We start from the raw sequence: 16625 nt of genomic DNA, 5'->3' as shown, positions 1-16625 counted from the left end.
GGGCTATCTATCACATTGAATACAATCAGGTTTATAAATTCAAAAAGACGTTCAACAGCTTCTTCATGTCCATAGTACATAAGACTGTGTGTGTAAATCATTCAGTCTGGCTGAACATTACTGGCATTCCACATTCAAAAGCATTTCTATATGGTTAGTTCCAGCAAAGTTCAAGCAAGTGTATCAATATGCTATGCGAAAGGTCAGCGACTGGTCGTCCTCATCATTGGCTGCGGTTCTTCCCAGCTGCACTTCACACCACATGTTTCTCATCACAGGAGGAGGGAGGAGCTAGTTGTCTTGGCCGCATAGATGCTTTAGGGCGTCACCGTAGCTGCCCGACACTTCAGACTACAGAGAGAGAGAAAAACAGGAAATGATGTTTTAAGAACACGTAATCTTAAAAACAATTGAGGTATTTTCTGTTGACAACTCGGCAAAATGCTTGTCCAAAGTCTCAAAACAAAAAAAAAAAAACAAGACATTTATTAAACGTTTACACTTAAAATTTGTCTCCCCATGTGTGTGCACTGACCTCTAACTGGGAGTAGAGGGAACATCCGAACAGCTTCTTGTACTCTGCTCTGATGTCCAGCAGGTCAATCTCTGAGCGACTGACTATTATCCTGGTCAGAGTGGACTCTGTGGTCCCCGCACCCTGGACAAAGAAACATTAGAGAAAGAAGTTAAAACACATTGGACCTGGGTGAATGAAAGACTTTGTTTACATACATTGTCTGACAATAGCGGCTGCTTCTATGTGCTCCGTCTGTGGTTTCATCCAGTTATGCACTTTTTGTCAAAGCAGCAGCAATAAAACAGCAGCTTAACATTCCTTTCCACACCACTGGTGACGAATACAGTTGTCTGCTGTGGCTAAAAAGGACATGGTGCAACCAAACAATGTGGATTTTGTTTTGGGAGGCACTGGCTTTGGGGTTTAAAAAATGCCTTCATGATACAGATGGATATATTGTACAGCTTACCTTCATGGCCTTGAAAAGCCTCTCAGCCAGGTATGCAGGAACAGTCTTCACACACTTTACTAGACAAAAAAAAGAACGTAAACTGATTCTTATGAAGTTTTATGTGAAATTTGCCCATGCTCAGAAATAGACAGACAATATGACACATTTTGCTCACCAACAGCCACAAGCAGCTTCTCCAGGTTTCCAGACATCTCACTCTCAATGCTCTCTTGCAGAGTTTTCTTACTAATCGTCTTGTAGTCTACCAGAGCTGCAAAACCATAAGAGATATGAATACACATTTTATTCTCCTGTTAAAGGTATAAAATAGAAATACATTAGGCCTATAATTAATTTATTCATTCATTAGATTTTGTATATTCTAAATCTGCAAAGTAATTGATTGATTGATTGTCTTTATTTTGAACATGCAAGCAATAAAAAAAGTTTAAATATGAATAGATTAATAAATTAAAAACAAAATCAAAAAAGCAAAAAAATTAAAAAAACAGACACTATCTTCATGCTCGAAAGGGGGTAGGAGGAAGTAATAAAACTTATCTAGTCCTACCCCTTAACAGATCAACTTGACTTGGATAGTTAGTATTATGTTATTAACATGTCAGTATGGATAAATAGCTATATTAATGCATATATATATATATATATATATATATATACACACACACACACATATATATATATATATATACACATATATATATATACATATATATATATATATATACACATATATATATATATATATACATATATGAAATAATGAACAGTTGTGTGTGTATATAGATATATCTATCTTTATACATATATATATGAATAATCAATATAGTCACATGCAAATATTATAAACAATTATATATATATATATATATACTATAATACATTATAAATACCTATACATGTATATTGTAAATTACTATATATATATATATATATATATATATAGAAATATTATAAACATAAATACAATTACCATGTATATTACAAAACTCTTCTAACTTCTAGCTCAAGTCATTAAATACATGTGGAGTAAAAAGTACAGTATTTGCCTCTTTAGTGTAGTGGAGTGCAAGCATAAAGTAGCATAAAATGCAAATACCTCCAAGCATAGTACCCCAAAAGGATACTTAAGTACAGTATATGAGTAAATGTTGCTAAAAACACTGTTTAGATTACATTAGCATCTACAGAAAAAAAATGTAAAGGTGTGAACTCACTCTGTCGCAGCTGGGGAATACTCCTGTGGCACAAGATGTCAATAAACTTATCCTCATCAGTTCCCCACTTCTTCTCCCCTGCTTCATAGAGCGCCTGGGTGGAAAGACAAGGAGTGCAAGTGTGAAAATATATACAGTTTTTTTATTTGACATGTTAAATTTGGATTATTAGAAGTCAGTTTAGCATATTTTTCCAATGGGAAATTGAAGCCGTGACCTACACTCTTCAAAGCAACCAGACTCCTTTGACAAAAACAGTAATTCTACCACACAGAACACAAGAGTTTCTGGTCTACCACTGCCTTGATCAGTAAGTTTGTTTCTGTTATTGTATGATTTTTGGTGAACCTGAACTAATTCTTTAAAACACAAAAGTCACACCAATAACATAAACTAACCAATTGAGGCAGCGGTAGACTAGCAACTCCTGTAGTTTGTGTGGTAGAATTACTGTTTTTGTCAAAGGAGTCTGATGGATTTGAAGATTGTAGAAAACAGCTTCAATTTCCCATTGGAAAAATATTCTGATGGCTAGGTGAAAACATTCTAAATACACCATAAAGTGATACTGATAAACATATTGATATTATTTTTTAGATAGACCTAATGATAGGTGGCTAAAATATGTTTCATTGCTGCCCCCGTCCACAGCAGTACATTTCTTAGCTTAGGTGTCGGTAATCTTGCCTACTTCTCCAAACTGGGGGTGTACTGATCACCATCTACTGTAGGCAATACCCTAAATTTGGATAAGTACCTCATACGACCACACTTCAAATAAACCAGACTATCCCTTTAAGCAGAAGAAAAGCACGCTGAGACTTGATGACGCAAGAGATCTGTCTTAACTGACGTGTGTGGTGCCTTCAGGCCTAATGCATATGAAAGGTCAACCGTATAATGTCAAACAAAAGTTGAAGACGTGTGCCAACACGACACTTACAGGTCTGTCTGACACAGTAACTAAACTGTTTTTTTAAAAGCCACTGCTCTAATGTCTTTATATCAACAAAACATTGTTTACAACCTGCCAACATGTAGCCACATGGGCTTGGTGGCTGTACTTGAAAAACAGAAGTATTCTAAATATTACTGAGAAACTGGCAGAATATATCATTCAATATACCTTAGCATCAGCTGTAGCTTTGGCTTTGTCCACATTGGTGCTCTCGTCTCTCTTCCCCTGTGAGGATGGACAAAAGAAGAGAGTTTGTGATCCATTCAATTAAACTAATATTTGGCAATTAAATGATGAGACTTTTTAAAGGACATTTTGCTATACTTGTCACAATATTATAATACAGGTGACAAACTTTCCAAAGATTTACAGATCTTGTAGAAAACATGTTTTCTTTTTAATTCAGGACTAACTTTTTCTTAAAATGAAGGTTTTTATGACAGAGACTTCATACCAGCTCAGCTGGATACGAGATTTAAGGAACTGACTCAAAAAGGCATTACCTCATATTGTGTGATCTCATCTGATAGAGGCCTGGATAGTTTCCAACAACTACAGAAAAACCATGATTTATATAAACAGGATTTTTACAGATACCTGCAGCTCAGGCATCATTATGATAGAAATATAAAAATTCTGAAAGAAGGTGACACGGACCTCATTAACATAGTCATTGACGCATACAAAGGTAAAATTCACAAGAAAGTAGTGTCCAGAATATACCTATGCCTACAAACTCACAAAAGAATGCCAACGTCATATATAAAATGTAAATGCGAGAGGGAAGCAAATATAATCTTGACAGAAGATGAGTGGTTAAACATATGCAAATTAAATTCCACCACCACCAGTTCAGGGAAATGGAGGGAGTTTGCTTGGAAAAATGTCATTAGGTTTTTTGTTACCCCAAGAAGAAAATATTTACAGAGTGGTAGAGATGAATCTGGACATTGCTGGTGACATTGTAATAATGTGATGGCTGACCACAGTCACATCTTTTGGTGCTGCCAGTGATTCAGTGTTATTGGATAGGTGTAGTTGAAGAAATAAACTTAATTCTTGGTTTTGACATTGAATATCATTTTCAAACCGTTTATTTGTGCAATCTACCAACTGACCTTACATCCCAAGATAAATACCTACTAAAGATACTATTGGCAGTTGGAAAAAAAATAACTAGGAAATGGCTTAACAGAGAGCCACCAACGGTGGGAGAGTGGTCAGCCACTGTAAGAGAGATATATAAAATGGAGATGTTGACTTTTTCTCTAAGACTGAACCGTAACAAAGCCCTGAAATATTGGTCGAAATGGCTTACGTATGTAAATGAGAAAACAGAATAGAGCAGTCCTCTTCTCCTCTTTTCATGTTGCATTGTTGGCCCTTGGTGCTGTGTCAGATGTTTTGATGGTCTTACCCTGGAGGGACTCCCCCTCCTAACAGTTGGACTATGCTGGCTCCACATATGCCCCCCTTCTCCTAACCTCCTACCTATGGATTACTGTGACCCTACTTCGTAGTGTGTTTTTCTTTTCTTTTTTTCTGAGACAAAGAGTTTGATTTCTCTCGGTGACCTGTATGTTCTGATTTATGTATGTTCTGATTTATGAGATTCATATGTTTTGATTGTCTGTGTAAGACACTGGAAAAATGTGAAAAATTAAAAATAAAGTTTAAAAAAAAAAAATGAAGGTTTAATTTGTTTTCCACCCATCATGTTTCTTTAGATGTGTTATACATGTTCAGACCTCTCTAGCTACAGTAGATGAGATGCTTTAGGTCTGATTCTCACCTGGAATGCAAGTATGTCTCTGTTTTGCTTTAACATACAGTACCTCTGCCAAGATGAGCAGTGCTTTGCCATATTCTCCAGATACCTCCGACTGCAGATCATGGATCAGCGATTTTCCAGTTTCTTGAACGAAAAAGCACAATATGGACGATTTCACAACAATCAAGACACATCATGAACATCTGCCATCTATTTTACAAAAAAATCAAAATTACTGTCAACCACTGGAGTTACACATATTTTTTGTTAAAGATTTAATACCTGCAAGGTATGCTTCAGACAAGGCTTTGATCTGTCTGTTAGATCTGGAGGCAAAGATTTCTGTCAGTGTGCTCTCAGTGGTCCCTGCTCCCTGTATGCGATGCACACAAAATTTGAAAAACAACAGTGAAACAAAATGACATTTCAGCTGTTTTTACACCACAATACAAGTATAGTCAAATTTAAATAATCCAAATAATTCTGAAGAAAATTTCATCTGTTTAATGAAACTTATAGAGCTGTGTCTTGGCCTGACTTTAAAAGTATGGTTTTAAAGTGGGGTTGTATGAGATACCTATCCATAGTCAGTGTATACAGTAGATCAGGGATGGGCAACTGGAGGCCCGGGAGCCGCATACGGCCCGCACCCTCACTTGAAATGGCCCTCAGTACAACTACATGCATTTGAGCATGAAATCTTAAAAGTGCAGTGTAAAAATGCACAAAATTACTTCTTGCAGTTAATGTTGGTCTGCTGTTCTTGCACTGAAAAAAAAAAGAAATCACAGTAAGTATTGAAGTATTTTTAATTTGCTTCAAACCTTTTGTTTCCCTATTTATACTGTTATACATGCATTTGAGCATGAAATATGTTAAGTTACTGCACTGTAACCATATTTAAAATTGCAGTTTCATCATATCTGGTTAAGTGCACGGTCCTATATGTGGCCCTGTGGTAGTGTCCATGAAAAATTGTGGCCCCTCCAGCATTTAACTTGCCCATCCCTGAAGTAGATGGTAGTCGGCATGCCCCCACTGTGGAGAAGCAGGCAGGAGTACCAGCACAAAAACTAAGCGATGTACTGCTGTGGACAGGAGAAATAAGCATAACATATTTTAGCCACTATTAGCCATTTTTACTGTTTTATATTGCCTTCAGACAGCCCTGTTTAAGTTTACATTGGAGGAACTGAAGCTGTTATCTATATCTGCGTTTCCACTATAGTCGTATACCCGAAAAGAGGCGGATCTCCCTTGCCAAAGCCCCCCGGATTTGAATGTGAGATGTCCCTAGCGGCTGTTTGGCCGACTGTTTTTTGGCCCTGTCAAAGAGCAGGGCCACTTTTCTCCCCTGAAAAAAGTCGGTTGCTGATTGGATAGAACGCTAAGCAGGATGTGACGTACTTGATGCCACAACAACATGCGCCATTTTTAAAAGCAGACGAAGTAGCGAGAGGATTCGTCTCCTCTCATCCATAATAATGGCCGTCAGGTGCATCTCTGCGTCTCCTTCCTTCTTGTTCTTCTTCCTCAGCACCGCCACGTCTCCCGTGTTAAATCCATCATGTATGTGGCGTCATGGTCAAACTGTCGCTAAGCGATTACGATACGATCGAAAACCATACGTCACCTCCGGAGTCTCTTAAATCAATCTCTTGATGGCCGTCTACTGTAGGTAACACACTGACTGTGGATAGGTACCTCATACAACCACACTTCAAAAAACCAAAACCATCCCTTCAAAAAAATGTTGTTTGGGGCGCCCCGGTGGCACACATGGTAGCGCGCGTACCATAGAGGCACAATCCTTGTGAGCGGGTGGCCCGGGTTCGAATCCGACTCGGAGCCCTTTCCCGCATGTCTTCCCCTCTGTCTCCCCCTTTCACTCTGTTTCTCACTATCAATAAAGCCTTGAAAATGGCCAAAAAATATCTTTAAAAAAAAAAAAAATGTTGTTTGTGTTATTCCTTGAACACCAATGCATCAGTAAAACAGACTCTGTGTCATGTCATGTCAGCCTCACCTTGATGGCTCTGATGACTTCCTGACAGTCATAGATTTCAGGGGGTGTTACCAAGGCAACTAACAAATCCTCAAAGTCTCCATGGGTGTCTCCCTCCAGGTCATCTACTAATTTCTGATGGAGCAAGGTTGATAACACGTTTAGACCAATGTCTTTATCATAACAACTATTATTATTATTATTATAATTATTATTATTCAAAAATCCATTAACATACCCTTCCTGTGGCTTTCTCATAGGCCTTTGCGATGAGTTGACGCTGAGCGTTAGTTCTTTGGGTCAACACCTCAATTAATGTCTTTTCTGTCGTGCCTGTAGAGAAAAATCACAAAACAAGCTCACCACTTATACTGCACGTAAGAGTTAAAACCTTATGCAAACACATAGAAACTCATTCCACTGGCAGACAGATGTGCATTTACTGCAGTGCTTTACATAATGGTCTGATATAGTAGAATTATACTGATAATAGTGACTCATTAACTTACCAAGGCCCTCCATGGCTTTCCTTAATGCAGATGCATCTTCTTCCATTTTAAAGTTTGCCTTGTCCTTCACTGTTCCTCTGGCACTGGACTGATGAACACAGAAACACACTCACAGGCTCACACATCATGAAAATTTAGCAACAAGTAACCATGGTGTAAATCGTCACCCTGTTTAAATAATTGCCTAATTAATTTTTTCAAGTTTTACAGGAAACACAAAAAACTTCACCAAAAGTGTAACATATGACATTTATTGATCATTTCACTCAAAAAGGATGTAACAAAGGATGGCTATTGGCATAGTAATAACACTGTGTGTAAATTATGTAACTTAAGAGAAATAAATGACTTAGGCCATTTTTTGAACATGCCTTTGCGACTTAAGAAAGATATGGTAACACATTATTTTGAAGGTGTCTACATAAGAGTCTCACAAGCCTGTCAGAAACATGACATGACAAGTATCATGAGCATCAATGTTACTTCAAAGTGTCATGAATGTTCATGACACATCCCATGTCATGTTTATGACACACTCATGTCACTCTTATGTAGACACCTTAAAAATAAAGTGTTACCACATCTTGCTTAAGTCACAAAGGCATGTTCAAAAAATTGCCTAAGTCACATTTTATTTTGACTTAGGCATAATAAATCAGCTTAAGTCACACACTTGACATAGGTCATTATCTTAAAGGGGTAAAATCACATGATCTGATCAACTGAGGATGTAGGCGATTTTACCATAGGTGGCCGGCGTCATGAGGAGATGATTTAGGCAAAAAAAACAATTTTGACAAAAAATGACTTAAATAATGACTTATTTTTACAGTGTGACGAAATGTAAAATAATAACACACCCTGCATGTCCTAATTTATAGTTTACTGTTTAATATTGTAGATTCTAATTATCCTGTAATCTTTTTGAACCAATAGCAACCCAAGTAATACAATTCTTCATTATCTTCATCTACATATTCCTGCAGAGTGAAAGTTGAGACACTTACTGTCACAGTTAGTGAGGAGGGGGAGTCCAAGAGCAGGTCCAAGTCATCCTACAATACAATTCAACAAAATATGCTTACATTTGTACTTATATTTTGTCATATTTTAAGCCTACAATCTCATTATAATACTCACCCAAACAGACATGGTTGTGGTTGTAGAGACAAGTCTTCAACTAGGAAAAAGGAAATAACATACATTATGACCATCTTTGTGTCACTCTATAGTGAATTAGTTAATTTAATCATACTCCTGCTTCTGATTAGTTCTCTGCACATTTCTCTCCCACTCTGTAATCTGACTTTCACTATCAGCGCGTTTGGCATCAACTTCAGGCAATATAAACACTGAATGACTCTTCTAAATGTCCTATAAACCCACAATAACAACTCTCATTTCATATTTAAAGATTAAGTAAGGCGTCAACGTAGTGGTGTGGACACATGTGCGTGAATAGAACTGCAGAAAATAAAAAAACTTGACATTATAATATCGACGGCTGCAGTTTTCCCGACGACGGAAGCATAAAGATAACAAAAAATGGAGCACATACAAATATATAAGGCCTGCGCATCCACTAAGACGTTGATCGAAAGTCAGAAAACGGTATTTTTCCTCTTACCTTAGGATTGATGTGACAGGAGGAATTTCACAGACTGACAAAATCGCCACCACACCTTTCAGAGAAGTTGTGAAGCACCGCCCATAATTAGCTGGAGGAAGTTGAATCACGGAGACGTTTTCCATAAACTCCTCCTCACTGGTACACAGCCGCAGTTTTACCCTGTCAGTTATCTCACAGAAAGCAGTTTGGATTCACGCTGCTCCTTTTTTGTAACTTGACTCTCTTGCGCAACAATCTGCTCACTTTACTCATCTGTACAGCAGATAATGCTGCTTCTACTCAGTAGAGGCATTATATTTCAGTAATGACGCAGTAATGTATGTTATGACCTACAGTAGGTTCAAAGTCATGTTTGCTCTCAGGGCAGAGGCAAAGACATGAGTCAGAGAAGGAGGAAGTAAATTGAGAAACAGTTGTTTGTAATCAGCTTTATCTCTTAAACCTCTGAAGTCCAGGAGATTTTGGTTCAAATTTGTCAACTTCCTGTTAGCATCTTTCAGTCTGTCCTTACATCACATGCATGGCTCCTTTTTCTCGACACAAACTTGGCTATCAGTCTGATTTTTCATTTTATTTTAGTTAACAAAGTATAAAGCTGCCAGGAACCGAAAATACAAACAAAAGACACAGGTATCTATGGAAAATTTACCATTTTTAAAAAACTTTTTTATACAAATCAAATCAATTTTATTTATATAGCCCAAAATCACAAATCACAGATTTGCCTCAAAGGGCTTCACAGACTGTACATGGTACACACAAAAACAGTGTGAAAATAGTAATAATTTTCATTGTAGAAAGAAAACTCACATTTTAAAAATGGTCTAGAAACACAAATGGCACATTGTGAAAGCTCCTGTGATTGCACTTTCAACTGGCTTTCTCAGTTTGTCTACATATCATATATGAAGTTATTACTGTCAATAAAACGTGTATTTTCAATAAATAGATGGACTCCAGAGGGTTAATGTCTTCACTGTTGTAACTTCATCTTGAGATCACAATGGTGGATCTTCATACAGACCTGCCTCGGTCACTTTGTTCTCTTAGCAGAGTTGAAGCAGCCCTAAATGTATTTTTGATGGAAACAATAGCAAATTATATTCTATTTTGTAATTGTGCAAAATATAACTAAACAATTAAAGGCTTCATTGTTTGCACACATCCTGTGCAATTATTCATAATAGATGTATCTGTATAAGGAAAAGGTGTACAGTATGTAGTGTGTATTTTATTTTGTCTTCTTTGCTCTTGTGTATATATATAGCTATTTTATTTTTATATTTTTATTTGTGTCTTATTTGTATTTTTTAAAACTGGTGCAAAACTGGAAGTGTATAACACACAGCTCAACTGTCCCGCCTCACCACAGCATCCTTCACTCAAGACATGATGTTATCGAAGGGAACCATGGCAACAAGGGTTCATCTCCAAGGAGACACTGACGTCCTCTTGAGGACAGACAGCAGGAAGTGATGCACCAGAGTCAAAATGTCACAACTGGTCATAATAATCACAAGTGTAGGCCTATAAATATAAACAAATAAATGCATAGAAAAAATTAAGTGGTATACAGAGAGGAGAGGGACAGTGGGGACATCTTGTGGCAAATTGTAGGGACTAGAGATTTAGGAAAACATTTTTTAATTCAATTCATTTTTGACAAGAGGATGATATAGAAAAATTCCAGTAAACAACTGCAGCACAAACAATCAAATATAAGCGAAGAACATATAAATAACAATAGATTAAAAGACAAACAAACAGGAGTGCACAATTATAATGCACAATAAAAAAAAGGTGATCATCGGTTGCAGGGGAGAAAAAAATCATAATTTTTTTGCTTTGTTGTTGTTGAATATGCTGAGGGATGAAGCACAACATTTAGGCTAGTTGGGTGGAAACTTGGAGTGATTTATGTACATTTGTAGATGCAACAAATGCATATAGAATAATGAAATACATCAGATATTCAAGAGTGCTATCATCCCGATTATCATAATTACGAATAATATATTTAAGGTCAAAATAATAGTTGAGGACTTGTCCGTGATGATCTAGATAGCCTACTTTTCAACGTTTTCAGGCGCATTATGTTAAATATACTAAATAGAATTCATGGATACAAACATTTAACCGAATACAATAAGGTCATTTACATTGGTGGACTACACAAGATAAAAGACATAAAAGGTTTGGGTTAAGATACGTGTCTTTAAAAATACACCAAGCCTGCCGGTAAGTTTCCTTATGATTTACAAAATACCTCCTCCTTGACCCCGTCCACTTGTGACGCTTTTCTCTGTCCCGTGGGTTATTAAGATTTTTCCCCTCGGTGTAGCCTGCCAGGTGATCTTCCCCTCTGTCTGGACAACAATCCGACGTCCGTTACCCCATAGATATATACATTACACTGTCAGGCTGGAACCCGAAGCATAAACCCGATGAAAACCTTTTTTAGTCATATATGCAACCACCGTAATTGATTAAGTAGAGACTTCTCGATTTTTTTTTTTCCCGCATCGTACTGCGGGGACCACAGTTATTTTTTCTTAACCCCCTGGCAAAAACTGTATATGTTGTAAATTGTTAGTGAATAAAAAAAACGAAAAAAAAAAAAACTTTTTTATTTTTTTATTTATCTATTTTTTTTATTTATTTTTTATTTTATTTTTTTATTATTTTTTATTTTTTTATTATTATTTTTTTCTCGTCCTACTGCGCATGCGCGTGTTTTCGGCGTACTGCGCATGCGCGGATTTCGTCCTACTGCGCATGCGCGGGTTTTCGTCCTACTGCGCACGCGCGGGTTTTCGTCCTACTGCGCACGCGCGGGTTTTCGTCCTACTGCGCATGCGCGGGGTTTCGGTGTACTGCGCATGCGCGGGTTCCTGGGCCGCGCATGCGCAGTACGTCGGAAACCCGCGCATGCGCAGTACGCCGAAAACCCGCGCATGCGCAGTACGCCGAAAACCCGCGCGTGCGCAGTACGTCGGAAACCCGCGCATGCGCAGTAGGACGAAAACCCGCGCGTGCGCAGTACGCCGAAAACCCGCGCATGCGCAGTAGGACGAAAACCCGCGCATGCGCAGTAGGACGAGAAAAAAAAATAATAAAAAAATAAAAAAATAAAAAATAATTAAAAAATAATTAAAAAAATAATTAAAAACAATTTAAAAAAAATAAATAAATAATAAAATAAAATAAAATAAAAAATAATTTAAAAAAATATAATGAATAAAAAATTAAAAAATACATAAAAAATAGATAAATAAAAAATATTTTTTTTTTATTCACAATAACAATTTACAATATATACAGTTTTTGCCAGGGGGTTAAGAAAAAATAACACAAACAAAATCAAATAAACAGCAATTCCAAAATAAACACAGGGTAAGAAACAGACAAAACAAAGAATAAATAAATACATAAATACATCCAAAACAAAGTCAGTTTTCAGAGCCTTCTTGCTCTTAAGTCCTTTAATAGAAGTGCAGTATTGCTCCAGTTCCTGTAGAAAGTGAACAAAACTGGGTTTGGAGTCAGCCCATTTCTTCTTATGTATGTTAAATTTCCCTAAAAACAGAAGTAACTGTACAAAAAAACTCAAGTCATTTTCCCTCTGATTTTCGTCAAAACAAATAATGTCTTTTTCCTTAAAGTGGATTGCTTGACCTGTTTTCCTGTTGACAAAATGTTGTACATCCTTCCAGAATATTCGAGCGAGATCACCGGCGTTACGGTAGCGGGGCTATTAGCGCCGCGGCTAATAGCCCCGCTACCGTAACGCCGGTGATCTCGATACGAGCCGGGGGACAGCGGAGCCGCCGAGAGACCTTTCGCCTTTCAACTTTCGATCTAAACTATTTAAAACACCATCTACAGCTAAAGAGAGTTTCGCGTCTGCAGCAGGATCCGTTGGATCCGTAAGAAAACTACAAGCTTCCAAGTGCCGAGTAGTACGCGTCATCGTCTTGCCGTCCCTCCGCGCTCTGTGATTGGATCCCTAAAACAGGGCTAAGAAACCTCCCTGGTTGCCAGACTGCCTGGAGGTTCGAAATGAAATCCCAGCGTGCAAGGCAGTATGGGTATACCCAGGCTACCATTGACTTCCAATTGATCACAATTCTTTAGCGGTAATAGCACAGATTTATTCAGATTCATTTTTAAGCCAGACACCGCAGAGAACTTCTCGATACAATTAACTGCTTTAATCACCTCTTCCCTATTAGATATAAAGATTGTGGTATCATCAGCCAGTTGCGCTAATTTAAATTCTCTGCCTAAGGCTGTTATACCTTGGAATAAGCCTTTTTTGATATGCACGGACATAATTTGAGTAACAAGGAGGAACAAGAAAGGACTCAGAGGACATCCCTGTCTTATTCCTCTACAGATATCAAATCTACGAGTCGTATTGTGGGCCAGCTTGACAGAGCTGTTCCCCTATAGAGTTCTAACGGCCTTCATAAAATGACTCCCAAAACCAAAACAGTTCATAGTTTTAAACATAAATTGGTGACTTATCGTGTCAAATGCTTTGTAGAAGTCAACAAATAAAATAAAGCCATCATCCAATATATATTCATTGTAATCAATCATATCTAATATTAATTGTATATTATTGCATATATTTCTTCCAGGCATAAATCCAGATTGTTCTTCGTCAATATCGTCCAGACCAGATTTGAATCTTTTAGCAAATATCATGGCAAATATCTTTGCATCGTTGTTTAACAGACTAATAGGTCTCCAATTCTCAATGCTCAATTTATCTTTTTTGGTTTAGGAATCAATTTAATAAGACCTTGTCGAAGAGTATGCGGGAGTTGTTCATTTTCTATGGCTTCTTCAAAAACTGCAACTAAGAATGGGGCTAATATCTCAATAAATTCACATATTAATCCGTCATTACCGGGAGATTTGTTATCCTTTAGAGAGTCAACACATTTCTGTACCTCTGTCAAGCCAACCCTCATGTCACAAACCATTTTAAATCTAATATCTTGAAGAAAAAAATCAAGGTTGCCTTCATTTTCAATATCAGCAGCATATAATTTTTGGTAGAAATCAGCTAAATACTGGGAGATACATTTTTCATCCTCACATACCTGGTTATTAATATTAAGTTTACATAGAGATGCCAGCTCGAAGTTCCTTTTTTCCAAATTAAAAAAAGTATTTGGTGCATTTTTCCTCTTGTTCCAGCCATTTCCTCCGAGACCTAACAAAGGCTCCTCTGGCCTTTTCCTCATACATTTGGTCCTTTTTGAGTTGTAAAGCTGACAGTTCATTCAGTTCTTTTCCAGACGGGCTTAATTTCTCTGATAGTCTTATAATTTTTGTAATAATGTAATGTTCTCTTTCTCTATTTGCTTTGGCGATTTTTTCCCCAGCTGCCATAGCTATCTTTCTAATTTCATATTTCATTTGTGCCCAATATTTCCCAAAGCTATTTAGTGAATTTGCTTGTCTCCAGTATTTTGTAATTATTTTTTGGGCGTCATTTATGAATTGCTTGTTTTGTAATAATGTTCGATTAAGTTCCCAGTACTCTCTGTTAGAGGTGTATCTAGTTGCTGACATATTGACCTAAATTGTGACAGCCTGATGATCTGTCAAAACTGCAGGTTCAATTAGTATGGATTCCACTTTATCTTCTATGTCTGAAGAGATCAACCAGAAATCTATGCGCGATTGTTGGGATATATCCTTATTACTCCAAGTATATATTTTTTGGTTTGGGTTTCTGTGCCTCCAGATGTCAATAAGGCCCATCCTGCCACAATTCCCTAATTCATTAATTACTCTGTCTTTGGGAGGCCATCTGTCCAGGCTTTCATCCAGCACTATGTTAAAGTCCCCCCCCCCCCCATAATAACAAAAGAGCTGGTTAACTTTGTTTTCTATTGTTGAAGATATAACTGCATTACTTCGTTTATTATTGGAGGGATATATATTTATAACAATAAACTGAGAATGATCAATATCTACAAGAAGGATTATCCATCTACCATTAGTATCTGAAAAGTGATTGATAATGTTGCCTTTGAACTTTCGCTGTAATATAGCGACCCCTGTTGACCTGTTGCTACCAAAGGAAAACCACACATTCCCCCCCACTGACTCCTCCACATTGACACATCAGATTCTGAGGCATGAGATTCTTGAATGAAGTAAAAAATCTGCACCTTTATTTTGGCAATATAAAAATAAACACTTTCTCTTTAACTGATTTCTAATACCCCTGGCATTAACAGAAAGAACACAAATTGACATACACTAATTAAGAAGAAACAGAAACACTCAAAATCCTCACTTAGGATTTGAGGAAGACTGTTGCGTCTGCGACAGACCAGTGCATTTATAAGTTAAAGGGCTTTTAGAGGTGCAATTTCGATAGCTGAAGTCGGCAATACTACCCGGTTTGCCAGAGATCATCACACAAATGCCTACTTATCTCAGCAGACAAGTAGGCATACCCTTTAATTCATTTAATTCAATTAAACGCTATAAACCATATTCACTTTAATCGAGTGTCATTAAAGAGCTGTGTCAGATGTGACAGCCTTCTACAACATATTTTATCACCTACATGTTATTCACTGACACTTTGTTCCCATTGATGTAGGCAAATGGGCCTCTGAATCCTGCTCTCTTCTTCCTTGTCTTCTTGTGTCAGATCTTCCGTTATTCTTATCTTTCTTTCTTTGAGTATGGCAGAGGTTTTAGCGTCTTTCCAGATCTTGTCTTTATGGGACCCCAGCAGGAATTGGATGATGATCCGGCGGCTGGAGCTCGCCTCCTCAGAGCGGGGACCCAGCCTGTGGGGAAACCTGGCTGAAAAGGTCTATGATGATCCTCTTGATGTTTTCTCCCGGTTGTTCGGGGATCCCAGCGACCCGGAGATTCCACCTTCTTTTATAAGTGTCCAGGTCGTTGCACTTTCCACGGAGCACAGTGTTTTCTTTCTCCAGAGTTTCGACTCTAGATTGGAGAGTCTCAACTTGTTTGGTGACATCTTCTACCTGTCTCCCCAAAAATTCCAAAGAGTCAGTGGCACTTTCTTAGGTGTTGCTATTGTCTTTAAATGTTATTTCCACTGATTTGAGCCGTCTGAGCGACTCTATTTTCTCAATTCTCTCCATGACTGTCAGCAGCAGTGAGTTAGTCACAGGCTGTTTGTTCGGCTCCTCGATATCTGCTTTTGACTTTTTACTCTTTGTAGTCTCTGGAGATGATTCTGAGGAGTGTTCTTGATTTAATAAATCATCCATGACTCCCAGCTGGGTCTCCAAGGCTCTGCGTGCATATGTGTGCATATTATCGCAGCGCTCCATTTTCAGATTCAAAACTTGTCCAGCACACATACAAACAAATCCAACCTCGTGTTCAATCAGCTGGCTGTTAGCGCGAGTGTGGTGAGGGTGAAGAAACCACCACTCCGAATCACTCCTGAGCTGTAAATGATTGTTTCAAGCCCTTAGGTGTATTTAGCAATTCATTAGTTCAAGGAAAGTTCAATAGTGTTAATTTCTGCTCGTCA

At 37.7% G+C, this 16625-nt stretch overlaps 1 protein-coding gene across 1 annotated transcript; it reads right to left on the bottom strand.

Moving 5' to 3' along the window:
* Nucleotides 1–10: 10 nt before the first annotated feature.
* anxa3b (annexin A3b) lies at nt 11–9892 on the bottom strand. The gene is made up of 14 exons (XM_059357834.1): nt 9077–9892; nt 8590–8629; nt 8457–8504; nt 7450–7537; nt 7179–7273; nt 6962–7075; nt 5218–5308; nt 5000–5079; nt 3333–3389; nt 2207–2300; nt 1144–1239; nt 987–1045; nt 536–658; nt 11–351 (listed from the first exon to the last, which is right to left on the bottom strand). The coding sequence occupies exons 2-14, from the start codon at nt 8599–8601 to the stop codon at nt 292–294; spliced, it is 1017 nt and encodes a 338-aa protein (XP_059213817.1). The 5' UTR covers nt 8602–8629; nt 9077–9892; the 3' UTR covers nt 11–291.
* Nucleotides 9893–16625: the final 6733 nt, after the last annotated feature.

This window comes from Centropristis striata, chromosome 19 (genome assembly GCF_030273125.1).
Source record: "Centropristis striata isolate RG_2023a ecotype Rhode Island chromosome 19, C.striata_1.0, whole genome shotgun sequence".
Lineage (NCBI taxonomy): Eukaryota > Metazoa > Chordata > Actinopteri > Perciformes > Serranidae > Centropristis > Centropristis striata.
This window is presented reverse-complemented; position numbering and strand designations above follow the sequence as displayed.

What these genes read in the sequence shown, in the direction of transcription:
- anxa3b (XM_059357834.1), bottom strand. An exon ending in GAAAGCCATGGAGGGCCTTG is followed by an intron (nt 7,274 to 7,449) that starts GTAAGTTAATGA and finishes TTTTCTCTACAG; the next exon opens with GCACGACAGAAAAGACATTA. An exon ending in GAAGCTGCTTGTGGCTGTTG is followed by an intron (nt 1,046 to 1,143) that starts GTGAGCAAAATG and finishes TTTTTTGTCTAG; the next exon opens with TAAAGTGTGTGAAGACTGTT.